The 18,339-nt window shown below is 60.4% G+C and overlaps 1 protein-coding gene across 3 annotated transcripts in view; it reads right to left on the bottom strand.

Moving 5' to 3' along the window:
* Positions 1–1,061: 1,061 nt before the first annotated feature.
* The window catches only part of LOC133345376 (zinc finger and BTB domain-containing protein 7C-like), a 51,556-nt gene continuing 34,278 nt past the window's right edge, over positions 1,062–18,339 (bottom strand). The window contains exons 1-6 of one of the 3 annotated variants that reach the window (XM_061556193.1): positions 17,405–17,481; positions 16,567–16,702; positions 10,510–11,086; positions 9,355–10,276; positions 6,837–6,975; positions 1,062–2,144 (exon numbers count right to left, since the gene is read on the bottom strand). In XM_061556193.1, coding sequence (XP_061412177.1) covers positions 1,353–2,144; positions 6,837–6,975; positions 9,355–10,276; positions 10,510–11,086; positions 16,567–16,683 — 2,547 coding nt within the window. In that variant the 5' untranslated portion in view covers positions 16,684–16,702; positions 17,405–17,481 and the 3' untranslated portion in view covers positions 1,062–1,352. Of the gene's footprint in view, positions 2,145–6,836; positions 6,976–9,354; positions 10,277–10,509; positions 11,087–16,566; positions 16,703–17,404; positions 17,482–18,339 lie in introns of those variants that run through there. The other 2 variants (XM_061556281.1, XM_061556118.1) reach the window with 2 other exon arrangements.

The raw sequence follows: 18,339 nt of genomic DNA, 5'->3' as shown, positions 1-18,339 counted from the left end.
GCCATCCACCTCGCCGGCTCAGGGCGCTACCCCTGCCGCGGGACATTTACAAACGGCCACTCGGTGGCCTCCGACCGCGAGGGAAACGAAAAGCAGGGAGAGGCCACCGCGGCCTCGGGCACGGCACGTCCTGGCCGTGCAGGCAGGAGGACGAGGAGGACGAGGAGGACGAGGACGAGGAGGGAGACACAGAAGGGTGCCACCACTGAACCCGAATCCTGCGGGAAGCGGCAGCTGCTCGCGCCCCGGAACCGAACCCGGGATCCAACTCGAACCTCAAACTCAGCGGGCCCTCCCCCCCCTCCACCCTCACAGCCACCGCGCCACCGCAGGCCCCACCGAGCCAACCCACCGCCACCCTCACCCAATAAAGTGCTAAATTGTACAAAACTGTTCAAGGAACTAACGGAACAGGGGGCTCTACGCAAAGAACAACGCTAGCGACGGCGATAGTAGAAAACACGTGCTAATGTAACAGCCATGGCGACAGCAACGACAGTCAAAGACAGGAGGGGCCCGGCCTCCCAAACCAAAGCGCCCTCGGCCAGTCGGCGCCACGATCTCGACTCTTCAATTGCGACTGCAACTGGACCCCACGGCAACGGCGGCGTCGTCGTCGTCATAAATACACGTGGCCCCGGGCCTCCTGGCCGCAACCGCAACTCCCTCATCTTAGCCCCCCCCCCTTCCTCCGATTAGTGCAAACGCTCAGCTGGGGAGGGACGTGGGGGACACGGGGGGTGGGGAGGGGTGGGGTAGGGAGGGGCGCTGGGGGGGCTCCAGTGACAACGCTCACGAACGGCGATGGGCGGCTCGTCGCCGTCATCGTCGCTTCAATCTTCCTCGTCGCCATCATCGCCACCGGCGAAGCAGCATCGACCCCCCCCCTCCCCCCCCGTTCGGCAATGGGGGGGGGCGGAGGCGATAGCCGGGGCCGGGACCATCGCGAGCTCTGGCCCGGCCCCCGGCCTAACCGGACCGGGACAATCCCACCACGAGTGGGGCCGCGTCCTGGAACCGGATTCTGTAAACGTTACATGGAATGGGGGGCGGGGGGGGGGGGGTCGGAGGGGGCAGGGGGGGAGTGGACCCCGCCCGCCCGCCCGCCCCTCCCCCGTCTCCTCGTCGTCAGCTGGCGCCAGACCCCAGAGCCGGCGTCCAATCGCCGGCACCATCCCGGCCCTCGTCCGGACCTTCCCGGTTCCGGCACGGTCGGCGCAAAACTTCGACTCGGCTCAGAACTCCGGCAGGGGCAGGAGAGGGCCACGAAGGGTGACGGAGGAGGGAGGGGAGGGGGGAGGGGGGGTCACGTGGTCCCGGAGTTTGGAAGGGAAGTTCGGGGGGGGGGGCGGCTATTGCCGCACGCCGTCGATGGCGCGGGGGAACGCCGGGAAGCCGTGCAACTCCGCGAGCGCGGCCGGCGCCAGCAGCGGCGCCGTCCTTCCTCCGGCGCCGCCGGGGCCCAGCTGCGCCTTGGCGCAGTACTCGGCCGCGATGGCCTGCTGCATCTGCAGCAGCGGGTAGAGGTGCGGGTGGGGCCGGTGCCCGAAGAAGCCCCGCGCCACCGCGTCGTCCGGCGCCGCGCCGTTGCTGGCGCCGCCGACGCCCGCGTCTCCCAGGCGCCCGAAGATCTCGCCGTAGAAAGCGCTCGCCGCGTAGCCGGTGGCCGGGTCCGGCGGAGGGGCGGCTGGGCACGGCGGCGCCGGGGGGGGAGGAGGAGGCGGCGACGGCGGCGACGCGTGCAGGCGCTCGTGCCGTCCCGGCGGCCCCGCGTCGCGGTGCTGCTGGTGCTGCTGGTGCTGCATCATCATGGCGCGGCTGACGGCGTAGCGCTCCGTACGGGAACCGCGACCCCCTCCCCGGCCACGCCGGCGCCCGCGCCCTCCCCCTCTATCCCCGGGGGGGCACCAGCCCCCCTCCGCCGCCGTCGCCCCCGAGCAGCCCCCACCGCCGCCCCCCCGCACCCCTCCACGCCCGGCCCTGGTGGGCCACGGTGCCCCCTCGGCGCCGGGGTCGCGCTCCGGCTTGGGCAGACGGTGGCGGCGAGGGCCGCCGGCGTGGGGGCCACCGGCTCGGCAGCTCTGGCGCTTGACGTGGCGGTGGAGGTGGTCGGAGCGTGTGAACGTCTTGGGGCACGTGGGGCACTGGCAGCAACATCAGCAACGATGACGTCAACGACAGTCGCACCAACAACGATGACGTCAACGACAGTCGCACCAACAACGATGACGTCAACGACAGTCACATCAACAACGATGACGTCAACGACAGTCGCACCAACAACGATGACGTCAACGACAGTCGCACCAACAACGATGACGTCAACGACAGTCACATCAACAACGATGACGTCAACGACAGTCGCACCAACAACGATCACGTCAACGAGTCACATCAACAACGATGACGTCAACGAGTCACATCAACAACGATGACGTCAACGACAGTCACATCAACAACGATGACGTCAACGACAGTCGCACCAACAACGATCACGTCAACGAGTCACATCAACAACGATGACGTCAACGACAGTCACATCAACAACGATGACGTCAACGACAGTCGCACCAACAACGATCACGTCAACGAGTCACATCAACAACGATGACGTCAACGACAGTCGCATCAACAACGATGACGTCAACGACAGTCACATCAACAACGATGACGTCAACGACAGTCACATCAACAACGATGACGTCAACGACAGTCACATCAACAACGATGACGTCAACGACAGTCGCATCAACAACGATGACGTCAACGACAGTCACATCAACAACGATGACGTCAACGACAGTCACATCAACAACGATGACGTCAACGACAGTCGCATCAACAACGATGACGTCAACGACAGTCACATCAACAACGATGACGTCAACGACAGTCACATCAACAACGATGACGTCAACGACAGTCACATCAACAACGATGACGTCAACGACAGTCGCACCAACAACGATCACGTCAACGAGTCACATCAACAACGATGACGTCAACGACAGTCACATCAACAACGATGACGTCAACGACAGTCGCACCAACAACGATCACGTCAACGACAGTCACATCAACAACGATGACGTCAACGACAGTCGCATCAACAACGATGACGTCAACGACAGTCACATCAACAACGATCACGTCAACGACAGTCACATCAACAACGATGACGTCAACGACAGTCACATCAACAACGATGACGTCAACGACAGTCACATCAACAACGATGACGTCAACGACAGTCGCATCAACAACGATGACGTCAACGACAGTCGCATCAACAACGATCACGTCAACGACAGTCACATCAACAACGATGACGTCAACGACAGTCACATCAACAACGATGACGTCAACGACAGTCACATCAACAACGATGACGTCAACGACAGTCGCATCAACAACGATGACGTCAACGACAGTCGCATCAACAACGATCACGTCAACGACAGTCACATCAACAACGATGACGTCAACGACAGTCACATCAACAACGATGACGTCAACGACAGTCACATCAACAACGATCACGTCAACGACAGTCACATCAACAACGATGACGTCAACGACAGTCGCATCAACAACGATCACGTCAACGACAGTCACATCAACAACGATGACGTCAACGACAGTCACATCAACAACGATCACGTCAACGACAGTCGCATCAACAACGATGACGTCAACGACAGTCACATCAACAACGATGACGTCAACGACAGTCGCATCAACAACGATGACGTCAACGACAGTCGCATCAACAACGATCACGTCAACGACAGTCACATCAACAACGATGACGTCAACGACAGTCGCATCAACAACGATGACGTCAACGACAGTCACATCAACAACGATGACGTCAACGACAGTCACATCAACAACGATGACGTCAACGACAGTCGCATCAACAACGATCACGTCAACGACAGTCACATCAACAACGATGACGTCAACGACAGTCGCATCAACAACGATGACGTCAACGACAGTCGCATCAACAACGATGACGTCAACGACAGTCACATCAACAACGATGACGTCAACGACAGTCGCATCAACAACGATGACGTCAACGACAGTCGCATCAACAACGATGACGTCAACGACAGTCGCATCAACAACGATGACGTCAACGACAGTCACATCAACAACGATGACGTCAACGACAGTCGCATCAACAGCGATGACGTCAACGACAGTCACATCAACAACGATGACGTCAACGACAGTCGCATCAACAACGATGACGTCAACGACAGTCACATCAACAACGATGACGTCAACGACAGTCACATCAACAACGATGACGTCAACGACAGTCGCACCAACAACGATCACGTCAACGACAGTCACATCAACAACGATGACGTCAACGACAGTCACATCAACAACGATGACGTCAACGACAGTCACATCAACAACGATGACGTCAACGACAGTCGCATCAACAACGATGACGTCAACGACAGTCACATCAACAACGATGACGTCAACGACAGTCGCATCAACAACGATGACGTCAACGACAGTCACATCAACAACGATGACGTCAACGACAGTCACATCAACAACGATCACGTCAACGACAGTCACATCAACAACGATGACGTCAACGACAGTCACATCAACAACGATGACGTCAACGACAGTCGCATCAACAACGATGACGTCAACGACAGTCACATCAACAACGATGACGTCAACGACAGTCGCATCAACAACGATGACGTCAACGACAGTCACATCAACAACGATGACGTCAACGACAGTCGCACCAACAACGATCACGTCAACGACAGTCACATCAACAACGATGACGTCAACGACAGTCACATCAACAACGATGACGTCAACGACAGTCGCATCAACAACGATGACGTCAACGACAGTCACACCGACATCAGTGCGGTGATGCAGCCTGGCGTCAGCACGTTCGCCGCTCGTCACGGTTCGAATTCCAGTGGCTGCCCTGGTTAATACTGCGGTGTGTGTTCACCGTCCGCTTCACAGTGAGTCGGGCGTGGTGCTGACCACCCCACCCCCTCGAGTGCCGTGCCGGCCTTCATAGGTGCTCGCTGAGAGCACTGTTAAGGCTACAGGGGAGATTTTTGTATATTTGTGCGTGTGAGAGTGAGTGTGCGATTGCGAGTGAGTGTGTGGTCAGCTGGTAGGGACGCATGTATATGTGAGTGCACGCATGGTTGTGTAAGTGTGTGAGTGTGCGCGAGCGTGCCACTAAGAGGTGGGGCCTTACTATCAGCCCCACTGAAACTAAGCACCTGCCTGGGTATTTTGTGCCATCAAACACTCCGCCCCCTGATCTCCCCATTGGTGATGGGGCAGTTGTGGGATAGAGTTGAGAGTTGTCCATACCCGGGCAGTGTGCTTATGACCAGCTCCGGTTTGACAGCAGAGGTCTCACTCCGTATCAGTCGAACGGGATTATCGTTTCATCGTTTGCGTAACGCTGTGTGGAAACTACCTGGTCTGTCGTTCCACACGAAGCTTCAGGACTTCTCGGCCACGGTCATTCCCACCCTTCTCTACGCTTGCGAAATGTGGACCCTCCCTAATGGGACATCTTTGCCGGTTAGGAAACATTTAGGCTGCCCTGCATACAGTCCATCGTGGGTTTAGCCAGTCTAGATTGCGTGAGGAGCTCAGAAATTATTGAAAGATCTGGGCAAAGTCCCATTTGGTGAGCTCCTCCGGTAGGCAAGGCTGCGTTGGCTGGGTCATGTAGCCCGCATGCCCAGCCACCGCATGCCTAAACAGCTTTTGTTTGTATTCTTAGGTTTTTTCGGTAAAGTCACGTAGGTAAAACATCAAAATTAATGAAAATAAAATAAAATAATTTTTATTTTATTTTATTTTCATTAATTTGGATGTTTTACCTACGTGACTTTACCGAAAAAACCTAAGAATATGAATCCTTGCAGTCACGAAAGCTTCAAATCTAGCTTTTGTTTGGCCAGATCAAGAGGGCTAAATGGGCGCGGCACGGGCTAGAGAAGAGATGGAGTGATGGGATACAGGAGGACGTGGAGCTGAGTGGACTTGCCGATGACTGGTACCAGCGGTGTCAAAATCGGCTTCTGTGGAGGAGGCTCGTGAAGGACGCTACTGGGCAGTTGGAGGCAGTCGCCCTCCAACAACGGAGGGCGGAGGAGCGATGCTCACAACAACGAGCGGAGCGCCGGGTGGCTAAAGCACAGCAAGTTGGCACAGTAGGGGGCACAGGTGGTGCATCAGCCAGTCATCTCGGTCATCTCAGTCAGTCGACCCGTGGCACCTGCTGGGTCTGCCCCGTGACCTCCTGCCAGCGGGCGTTCGACACTTCACGTGGCTTCAAGGTGCACATGGCCTGGCACAAGCGTCGTGGTGACGTCACCGCCACTTAGTGGCGAATGGCGGTTGTTGTGTGTAGCTGTGTGTGTGTAGCTGTGTGCAGCTGTGTGTGTGTAGCTGTGTGTGTGCGAGTTTGACCTGCCCCCACCCCCGGCTCTGAATGGTAGCCCCCCACTTAGATGACCACCCCCCCCCAGGTAGCCCCCCCCTTAGATGACCCCCCCAGGTAGCCCCCCCCCCCCACTTAGACCCCTCGCCCCTCAGGTGACCCCCCCCCCTCCCAGAGGAAACCCCCAATTAGATGACCCCCTCAGGTGAGACCCCAAATTTACACGACCCCCCCCACCCCTCCTTCAGGTACGGCCTGGATCGCTTCACGTGGAAGCCTCAAGGTGCACATGGCCTGGCACAAGCGTCGTGTTGACGTCACCGCCACTTAGTGGCGAATGGCGGTTGTTGTTGTTGTTGTTGTTCACCTGGTAGGGACGCGCCCCCGTGTGAGTGCGCGCGTGGTTGCGGAGGTCGTAGCTGTGCATGAAGGCGGCTCCGCAGCAGGCGCAAGCGTAGGGGCGCTCGCCCGTGTGCTTGCGCATGTGGATCTTCAGCTTGTCCTGCCTGGGGAGCGGCACCGCACTGTACTGCACCGCACTGTACCGCAACACACTCTACCGCACCACACTCTACCGTAATGCACCACACTTTACTACACTGCACTCTACCACAACGCACCACACTCTACCGTAATGCACTGCACCACACTACCTCACCGCACTCTGCCGCACCGCGCTGCACCAAACTGCACTAATGCACTGCACCACTGCACAACACGTACATGGCACACAACAACAACAACCGCCATTCGCCACTAAGTGGCGGTGACGTTACCACGACGCTTGTGCCAGGCTGTGTGCACCTTGAGGCCACGTGAAGTGTCAAACGCCCGCTGGCAGGAGGTCACGGGGCAGACTCAGGTGCCACGGGTCGACTGACTGAGATGACTGAGATGACTGGCTGATGCACCACCTGTGCCCCCTACTGTGCCAACTTGCTGTGCTTTAGCCACCCGGCGCTCCGCTCGTTGTTGCGAGCGTCGCTCCTCCGCCCTCCGTTGTTGTTGGAGGGCGACTGCCTCCAACTGCCCAGTAGCGTTTTTCACGAGCCTCCTCCACAGAGGCCGATCTTGACACCGCTGGTACCAGTCATCGGCAAGTCCACTCAGCTCCACATCCTCCTGTACCACATCACTCCATCTCTTCTCTGGCCTGTGTCGCGCCCGTTTAGCCCCCTGGATCCGGTCGAACAAAAGCTGTTTGGGCATGTGGTGATTGGGCATGCGAGCTACATGGCCTAGCCAATGCAGCCTTGCCTGCCGGAGGAGCTCACCGATGGGACTTTGTCCAGATCTTTCGAGGAATGATGAGCTCCTCTCAGCTAGCTGAGACCATGCCACTAAGGGTATAAATGGGGTCTTGGGTGTACACCCACCATCGGAGTGGAATAATGGCAGACGCATTTTACAGATGACAAATCGATGGTCAGTGGGCAGATCAGCTCCACGGTAGGTCCTGGTGTCAAGGACATGGGCCCGCATCCGCTGTTCCGTCACTATGTAGTCCAGCAAATGTTTTAGCTTGGACCCGGCATGCATCCATGATTTTGCGTGGATGCGCCGATGCCGGAACAGCGTGTTGGTAATTATAAGCCCATGGGCTGCACTAAAATCGAGCAGCCTCCTGCCGTTGTTATTGAGCTGATCTGGCCCATGCCTTCAAATCACTCCAGACCAGGTGCCAGCATCATGACCAACTCGGGCATTGAAGTCACCCAACAGGATGACTCTATCCCGAAGGGCCACTTGAGCTAGCACCTGTGACAGGAGGCCATAGAAAACATCTGACTCATCGGCCTTGCCTGCATCCCTCCACGGATGTTCGTCTTTGGTGGGGGCATAAGTAACCACGACCACCACTCTTCGCCTCTGGTTGATGGGAAGGCGAGCCCAAAGTAGCCTGGGGCTTACAGCTTCCCACACCTCACCGCCACGCTCCCACGCCCCCGTCATTCTTTTGTTTAGAAGAAGAGCCACTCTCTGTTGTTTGGCAGTCTCCTGCCCCGAGTAGAGGACTGTCCACCCCTCATGGTGGCAGGAGCCAGAGCCGGTCCACCGGACCTCCTGAAAACCACAGCGATCCAGGCCGTACCGGTCCAGCTCCCGACAGAGGAGTGGCAGCCTCTCCTCCGCAGTGAGCGTTCAATAATTCCACGTAGCCATCCATAGTGGTTTTTTGTTGTTTCTAGAGGAACCCCGAGGGTTAGGATTCAGTCTCATGGCTCCGCCAAATGGGGTTTGGCCAGGAGGCGTCATAGACGCCTGTCCCCCCAGGGCCTACGGCACAAGCTTATTAATTAAAATTTTCAGACGTGGTTTAGTGGTAATTAATTGAAGGTGGAGGGGTTACCAGCCCCTCGCACCCATCCAGAGCCACCCATGCACACACACACACAGTAACATGCACACACAGTAACAAACAGTCACATAGTAACACACACACCCATGCGCACACACACACACACAATAACACGCACACACAGTAACACGCACACACAGTCACAAGCAGTTAGTCACACAGTAACACACACACCCATGCACACACACACACACAGGAACACACAGTAACACACACACACACACAGTAATACACACACACACAGTAACACGCACACACAGTAACACACACACAGTAACACGCACACACAGTCACAAGCAGTCAGTCACACAGCAACACACACACCCATACAGACACACACACAGTAACACACAGTAACACACACACACAGTAACACGCACACACACACAGTAACACACACAGTAACACACACACACAGTAACACACACAGTAACACACACAGTAACACACACACACACAGTAACACGCACACACAGTGTCACAAGCAGTCACACAGCGGCAGGAGGCGCCGCCGCCGCCAGCTCACCTGGTGAATCGCACTCCGCACGTGCCGCAGATGTACGGCTTCTCGCCCGTGTGCGTGCGCATGTGCCGGGGCAGCTTGCCGGCGCCCTGGATCACCTTGTGGCACACGGGGCACTCCTGGCTCGCCTTGGGCCGGTAGCCGCGGCCGTCCACCTCGCCGAGCACCACGGCGGCCGACAGGCCGGAGAGCGCCGACGAGGAGTAGAGCAGGCCGAGGCAGGCGCCCAGGTCGAACTCCTCGCCCGGCTCGCTCTTCACCATCGCCAGCAGCTGCTCGCGCGCCAACTGCTGCTGCTGCTGCTGCTGGTGCTGCGGTGCCGGCGGCGGCGAAGACGGCGGCGACGACGGCGGCGAAGACGACGACGACGACGAGGACGACGGGTGGGCAGGAGGCAGCGGGGACGAGCGCGGTGACCCGGGTCTCCCTCGGCCACCGCTGCCGGCGCCGCCGTCGAGCCGGCTCCGCTTGCGCCCGCCACGAGCCCCTCGGCGTCGCCAGTTGCGTTTGAAGCCGAGGTCGTAGGGCGCGGCGGGGTCGTAGGGCGTGGGGCCGAACGACTCCGGGTTGAAGGTCGTGGGGTCAAACCGCCCCCCGAGGGCGTGCGTGGGAGCGGAGGCCCCTGCCTGCCTCTCGCTTCCCGGTTCCACCTTGACGGTGCGCGGCGGCAGCGGTGACGGCGGCGGCGATGGCGACGACGAGGACGGCGGCGGCGGCGGCGAGGGTGCGGCGCGGGGCGGCGAGGTCATCGGCGGTGGTGACGCCGTCGGCTTCGCGATCGCGTCGTCCGCGTCGTCCGCGGTGAGGTCCGTGGGGTCGTCGGGGGCCGCTGGGCCTCCCCCGTCCCGGTGCCGCAGGTGGAAGGGGGGCCCCCAGGGCCCCGCGCGTTTCCTGCGGGAACCGGTCCCCGGGCACGGAGCCGCTGCTGGGCCACACGGAGACAGAGATCCCCCGTGAGTACGGCACAGGACGTGCAACCGAGATACCCTGCCGCCCCCCTCTACCCGTGCACGACAGCGGCGGCGGCGGTGGCGGGGAGGGGATGGTGGCAGTGTTGGTGGTGGCAGTGTTGGTGGTGGCGGTGTTGGTGGTGGCGGTGGTGGTGGTGGCAGTGTTGGTGGTGGCGATAGTGGCGGTGGTGGCAGTGTGACCTCTCACCTCTCAGCCGAGGCGGCTCGGCCGCCCCCCACCCCTCCATGCCCGTCCACCCAACAAGCGGCCGCTCCCCCACATCCTCCTCCTCCTCCGCATCCTCTTCCACACCACCACCACCACCACAGTCATCGCCGCCGCCACCATCGCCGCCGTCGCCGCCGTCCCCACCTCCACCATCGTCGCTGCTGCTGCTGCCGGCGGCGGCGGCCTCCATGATGTCCCGGCACACGGCGATGACGCAGGGGATGTCGAGGAGGCGCGCGGCGCTGAGCACGTCGGGCAGCGTGCCACTCGTCACCGTGAGCGTCGCCGTGTACGCAAAGTCCAGCAACGCCGCCATGGCGCCGGCCGACACGAAGTCCACGCGGTACGCCACCGCCGCCGCCGCGGTCGCCGCCGGGCTGCCGCCGTTGCCGCCGCCGCCGACGCCGACGCCTGCCGGCGGGGTCGCCGGGGTCGCCGGGGTCGAGGGGCGCTCGCTCGCCAGTGCCGGCTCCTCGCCGGACGTGAAGAGCTCGCGGAAGTAGCGGCTGCAGGCGGCGAGGACGGCGCGGTGGGTGCGGAACTCGCGGCCGCGGACCTGCGCCAACGCACGCGTCGCACCGTCGCCGCGGTTACACACGCGTGCAGACGCACACGACACCGTGCCAACACGCGCGTTAACACACGCACACCACGCCAATGCAGACCGTGCCAACACGCGCGTTAACACACACACCACGCCAACGCACACAGACACCATGCCAATGCACACACACACACCACGCTAACACACTGCACGCCAACACACACACATCGCAACAACGCACTACACTTAGAGCATCACAATCGGCCATGGTCAATCCGCCGCTGGATGATGGACTCCCCAAGCCGCTGCCACCTCTCACGATCACGTGACCCACCCAGCACTTAAAACTCTAAACTATGATAATTGGTTTTTTACCCTTCTATCTGGCAACAAAACTGAAACATTTTTTACAAGGAGTCATGTTTGCATAGACCACAATACCTGCAGCCATAATGCAAACAAAAAACATAGCTCTGATAATGTATGCACTGTGGACCAATCAACTTCAAGGACAATGCATATATTATCATAGTTACGTTTTTTTTGTTTGCATTATGGCTGCAGGTATTGTGGTCTATGCAAACATGACTCTTGTAAAAAAGGTGTCAGTTTTGTTGCCAGATAGAAGGGTAAAAAACCAATTATCATATTTTTTTACTGGCAAATGAGGTTCCCACCAGGCAATGCTCGCGGAGCTCTACAGCTCTTTTTCAGAAGCGACCTGCCCACAAATGATAGCTCAACGAAGCGTCTTGTCATCGTGCGGAAATTCATAGCATCCAAATCATGGCAATGATCGAAACGCGCGATGTTTCTCAATGTAGAGGTTGAGAAAACGGAGGACCCGGAGAAATATCCAGGCGACCACGGGGAGAGAAACACGCAAACTCCAAATACACAGCAGCAGCAAGGGTCAGGATCGAACCTACGACCCTCCTGTATACCAGGCGAGGTGGTTAACTTCTCCTGGCCGCTTGCTCTACACACGAGCCCATTCCATCTTCCCCCAGTGGACGTCTTGGACGCGGCCTCGTTGTTGGCTATCGGCCATCGTCGTCCCTTCTGGCTGTTAGCGAGCAGCACCTACGAAGGCCGGCACGGCACACGAGGGGGTGGGTGGCCAGCACCACGCCCGGCCGCCTTTGTCTCCCCAGTGGCGATGTTTACTACACACCGCACCAGGTCACTCATTTGAGGCTGACTCGCCGTAGGAGAGGCCCATGATGGGTTTAGATAATCGTCACCGGCGTTGGCCGCGAGCGGGAATCGAACTCCGGGTCGCCGAGTTCGTAGCGCAGCGTAGCGCTGACCGCTAGGCTGCGCTGCCACCAGTCGCACGCACCTACTGCACGTGGCAGCCCGGTCTCTCTAGCTCCGGGTCGCTGATCTTCACACCTCCTCGAGAGATGGCACATGAGCTGCCCACCCACCCCACCCACGAGAAGGGTGGCCACTTCCTCCGGCCTTTGAGGCTCCGCAACCTCCGGAAGACCAACCCCTCCCTTGCCCAGCCCTGCATGGTTTCAGGCTCCGTTTCGCTTTTCACACTTCCTCAGCAGACGGGACGCTCCGCCAGCCCACTCGCAGGATGATGCCAACTTGCTCTGCTATTTGAGGCGCGCCGGGCCCAGCAGTGTCAACTCCACCTTGCCCGGTAGCCGAGGGGTTTCCAAACTCCTTCCTAAAAACCTCAAGGGTTTGCTCGGCAAATCTGCAGACCTGATCCTAAGGTCAGAGATCGGATCGCCACTCCTCCCGCTCAAGGATATTCAGTCTCGGGGTTGCGACGCTGCGAATTCTAAGTTCTTGGTATTATTAAAGAGCATCTCGCGATCGCATAGCCACCGAGACGATCGCCATGCCGCACGGCTCTCTCCGCCTTTCAGCTTGCCGCAACAAGCACCACCTCGCGTCAGCCAGGGCCTCTGGCTGCATGAGCCACAACACCCAAGCCTCGGCCAGATTTCCTTCCGACATTGGGAGTGAAAGGGAAACGTGTCAAGCCAAAGCTGCAAACCACGATGGCATTTCCGGACTCGCAACTTTCGTCAGCTGTCACCTGAGACCAGGAACATTGTGGATTTGACTGTGGCCCAAGTTAGCTGCCCAACACCGTGTTGGAAGTATGACCGGCGCATCTTACGGATGGACACGCCAACGGTCAGTGGGCAGATCAGCTACATGGTCGGTCATGGTGTCAAGGACATGGGCCCGCATCCGCTGTTCCGTCACTATGTAGTCCAGCAGATGTTCTAGCTTGGACCCGGCATGCATCCATGATGTGTGGATGCACCGATGCCGGAACAGCGTGCATTAGCGATTACAAGCCCACAGGCTGCACAGATGTTGAGCAGCCTCCTACCGTTGTTGTTATTGAGCTTCACCCGGCCAATGCCTTCCAATGAGTCTGGCCCAGATGCCTGCGTCAAGAGCCGCTCAGGCATTCAAGTCGCCCAAGAGGGTGAGTTTATCCCGAGGGAGCCACTTTAGCCAGCACTTGGGACGAAGAGGTCATAGAAGGCGTCTGACTCATCAGCCTTGCCGGCCTGCTAACCCTCCACTCATGTTCATCTTCGGTGGGGGTGTGTTGGCCGCCACCATCACACCACCATCATCATCATCATTCCTCACCTATTAATAAGGAGGTGAGCTCACAACAGCCTGCAACTCATGGCCTCCCACACCTCGCGCTCCCACGCCCCTTCATTCTTTTGTTTAGAATAAGAGCCACTCCCTGCTGCTTGACATTATCCTGCGCCGAGTCGAGGACTATCCACCCCTCGTATATAATGAGAGGAGCCAGAACCAGTCCAAACACTGACAAAGATGCCCGGGGTAGCCTTTAACAGGCTTTTGAGCAAATACTGTCGGCGAGCACCTATGAAGGCCGGCATGGCACACCTATGAAGGCCGGCGTGTCACACCTATGAAGGCCGGCGTGTCACACCAATGAAGGCCGGGGCGTCACACCTATGAAGGCCGGCGTGTCACACCTATGAAGGCCGGCGTGTCACACCAATGAAGGCCGGCGTGTCACACCTATGAAGGCCGGCGTGTCACACCTATGAAGGCCGGCGCGTCACACCTATGAAGGCCGGGGCGTCACACCTATGAAGACTGGGGCGTCAGACCTATGAAGGCCGGGGCGTCACACCTATGAAGGCCGGCGTGTCACACCTATGAAGGCCGGCGTGTCACACCTATGAAGGCCGGCGCATCACACCTATGAAGGCCGGCGTGTCACACCTATGAAGGCCGGCGCGTCACACCAATGAAGGCCGGCGTGTCACACCTATGAAGGCCGGAGTGTCACACCTATGAAGGCCGGCGCGTCACACCTATGAAGGCCGGGGCGTCACACCTATGAAGACTGGGGCGTCACACCTATGAAGGCCGGGGCGTCACACCTATGAAGGCCGGCGTGTCACACCTATGAAGGCCGGCGTGTCACACCTATGAAGGCCGGCGCGTCACACCTATGAAGGCCGGCGTGTCACACCTATGAAGGCCGGCGTGTCACACCTATGAAGGCCGGCGCGTCACACCTATGAAGGCCGGCGTGTCACACCTATGAAGGCCGGCGTGTCACACCTATGAAGGCCGGCGCGTCACACCTATGAAGGCCGGCGTGTCACACCTATGAAGGCCGGCGCGTCACACCTATGAAGGCCGGCGCGTCACACCTATGAAGGCCGGCGTGTCACACCTATGAAGGCCGGCGCGTCACACCTATGAAGGCCGGCGTGTCACACCTATGAAGGCCGGCGCGTCACACCTATGAAGGCCGGCGCGTCACACCTATGAAGGCCGGCGTGTCACACCTATGAAGGCCGGCGTGTCACACCTATGAAGGCCGGCGTGTCACACCTATGAAGGCCGGCGTGTCACACCTATGAAGGCCGGCGTGTCACACCTATGAAGGCCGGCGCGTCACACCTATGAAGACTGGGGCGTCACACCTATGAAGGCCGGCGTGTCACACCTATGAAGGCCGGCGCGTCACACCTATGAAGACTGGGGCGTCACACCTATGAAGGCCGGCGTGTCACACCGATGAAGGCCGGCGTGTCACACCGATGAAGGCCGGCGTGTCACACCTATGAAGGCCGGCGTGTCACACCTATGAAGGCCGGCGTGTCACACCTATGAAGGCCGGCGCGTCACACCTATGAAGACTGGGGCGTCACACCTATGAAGGCCGGCGCGTCACACCTATGAAGGCCGGCGTGTCACACCTATGAAGGCCGGCGTGTCACACCTATGAAGGCCGGCGTGTCACACCTATGAAGGCCGGCGTGTCACACCTATGAAGGCCGGCGTGTCACACCTATGAAGGCCGGCGTGTCACACCTATGAAGGCCGGCGTGTCACACCTATGAAGGCCGGCGTGTCACACCTATGAAGGCCGGCGTGTCACACCTATGAAGGCCGGCGTGTCACACCTATGAAGGCCGGCGTGTCACACCTATGAAGGCCGGCGTGTCACACCGCACCAGCTAGAACTAGTCGAAGGCCGAGTCGGCGGCGCCGTGGCGAGCGCCGCACTGCGCTACGAACCCGGCGACCCGAGTTCCGTTCCCGCTCGCGACCAACGGCAGTGGCAGCGGACATCTGAGCCGGTTCTGGGCCTCCCCTAGGTCGACTCATCCAAAAACTCGATGCGCACACACGCGCGCTTACACTCGACAGACAGACACGCGCCGACGCATGAAGACATGCACAGGCACACGTGGTGGGGGGCGGTGACAAGTGGCGGTGGTGGCGAGCGGTGGTGGTGGCGAGGCGGTGGCGAGCAGTGGTGGAGCGAGGTGGCGGTGGTGGTGAGCGGTGGTGGTGATGAGCGGTGGTGGCGACGGTGGTGACCGGTGGTGGCGAGGAGTGGTGGAGCGAGGCAGTGGTGGAAAGGCGGTGGTGGCGGCAGCGGTGGTGGTGGTGAGCGGTGGTGGTGGTGAGCGGTGGTGGTGGTGAGCGGTGGCGGTGAGGAGTGGTGGTGGCGAGCGGTGGTGGCGAGCGGTGGTGGAGCGAGGCGGCGGCAGCGGTGGTGGTGGTGAGCGGTGGCGGTGAGGAGTGGCGGTGAGGAGTGGTGGTGGCGAGCGGCGGTGGTGAGCGGTGGTGGCGAGCGGTGGTGGTGGCGAGGCGGTGGTGGTGGCGGGGTGGTGGTGGAGCGAGGTGGTGGTGGAGCGAGGCGGTGGTGGTGGTGGCGAGGCGGTGGTGGTGGCGAGGCGGTGGTGGTGGCGGGGTGGTGGTGGAGCGAGGTGGTGGTGGAGCGAGGCGGTGGTGGTGGTGGCGAGGCGGTGGTGGTGGCGGGGTGGTGGTGGAGCGAGGCGGTGGTGGAGCGAGGCGGTGGTGGTGGTGGCGAGGCGGTGGTGGTGGCGGGGTGGTGGTGGAGCGAGGCGGTGGTGGTGGTGGTGGTGGCGAGGCGGTGGTGGTGGCGAGGCGGTGGTGGTGGCGGGGTGGTGGTGGAGCGAGGCGGTGGCGCTGGCGGTGGTCACCTGCAGCAGGAGGTCACAGAGCTGCCCGCCGCGCCGCAGCTCGTTGAGGCTGCTCAGGATGTCGGCGCTGTGCTCGGGGAACGGGATCCCGATGAGCCCCTCCTCGCCCGCCCCCATCGTCACTCGCGGCCCCGCACTTGGGGGGGGGGGGGTACAGAAGGGGGGGGTAGGGGTCAAACACAGCTGTGAGTACACTCAGCGGCAGTCACACACACACACGCTGCTGCTGCTGCTGCTGGTGGTTTAGCTGGTGGTGGTGGTGGTAGCTGGTGGTGGTGGTAGCTGGTGGTGGTGGTGGTTTAGCTGGTGGTGGTGCTGGTGGTGGTAGCTGGTGGTGGTAGCTGGTGGTGGTTTAGCTGGTGGTGGTGCTGGTGGTGGTAGCTGGTGGTGGTAGCTGGTGGTGGTGGTAGCTGGTGGTGGTAGCTGGTAGCTGGTGGTGGTAGCTGGTGGTGGTGGTGGTAGCTGGTGGTGGTAGCTGGTGGTGGTGGTGGTAGCTGGTGGTGGTAGCTGGTGGTGGTAGCTGGTGGTAGCTGGTGGTGGTAGGTGGTAGCTGGTGGTGGTTTAGCTGGTGGTGGTAGCTGGTGGTGGTAGCTGGTGGTGGTGGTAGCTGGTGGTAGTGGTGGTGGTAGCTGGTGGTGGTAGCTGGTGGTGGTAGCTGGTGGCGGTGACTCAGGGTGCGGAGGCGTTCGTGGAGGAGCGTGCGTGACACTCGCGCTCGCGTGCGCGCGCACACACACACATACACGCTCACTCACTCGCGCCGTCTCACTCACTCGCCCTCCTCACTCACTCGCCCTCCTCACTCACGCATTCAAAGGCAAAGATGCCCCTCACTCACTCGCACGCTCGCACGCGGCCGCTCTCCCCGCACCAGGCAAACACGGCCGATGTTGCCGCCTCCTCCTCCTGCAGAAACTTGAGAGATTTTAGCCGGAAGCATTCGGCTGCTATTTTCACACCCACGGCTCCCCACACCCTCTCCCTGCCACTCTCCCTCCCTCCCTCCCAGCCCCGCCACATGCCGCACACTCTCCCACCCACACTCCCACCCACCCACTCTCCCACCCACCCACACTGCCTCCCACCCACACTCCCTCCCACCCACACTCCCACCCACCCACACTCCCTCCCACCCACACTCCCACCCACCCACACTCCCTCCCACGCTCCCACCCACGCTCCCACCCACCCACGCTCCCTCCCCCCACGCTCCCACCCACGCTCCCTCCCACCCACGCTCCCACCCACGCTCCCACCCACGCTCCCACCCACCCATGCTCCCACCCACCCACGCTCCCACCCACCCACCCACACACCCACACACCCACCCACCCACACTCCCACCCACCCACCCACCCACACTCCCACCCACCCACCCACCCACACTCCCACCCACACTCCCACCCACCCACACTCCCACCCACCCACACTTCCTCCCACCCATACTCTCTCCCACCCACACACACTCCCACCGACACTCCCACCCACCCTCCCTCCCACCCACACTCTCTCCCACCCACACACACTCCCACCCACACTGCCTCCCACCCACCCACACTCCCTCCCACCCACCCACACTCTCTCCCACCCACGCTCCTACCCTCTCTGCAACGCTCGCTGGGCCACGGCGCTGGCTGACCGTGTCCATCCCTAAACAGGGACGCGGAGACGCGGCCACGTGCTCTGCCTGTAGCTGTTACAGCTGCACTGGCGCCTGCTGCTGCATCAGACACAGACGCAGCTGCACTGGCGCCTGCTGCAGCGTCAGACACA

The sequence above is a fragment of the Lethenteron reissneri genome, chromosome 1 (assembly GCF_015708825.2).
Source record: "Lethenteron reissneri isolate LAM-NWPU_2019-01 chromosome 1, ASM1570882v1, whole genome shotgun sequence".
Lineage (NCBI taxonomy): Eukaryota > Metazoa > Chordata > Hyperoartia > Petromyzontiformes > Petromyzontidae > Lethenteron > Lethenteron reissneri.
The sequence above is the reverse complement of the archived record's forward strand: the minus strand, read 5'-3'. Positions and strand labels throughout refer to the sequence as shown.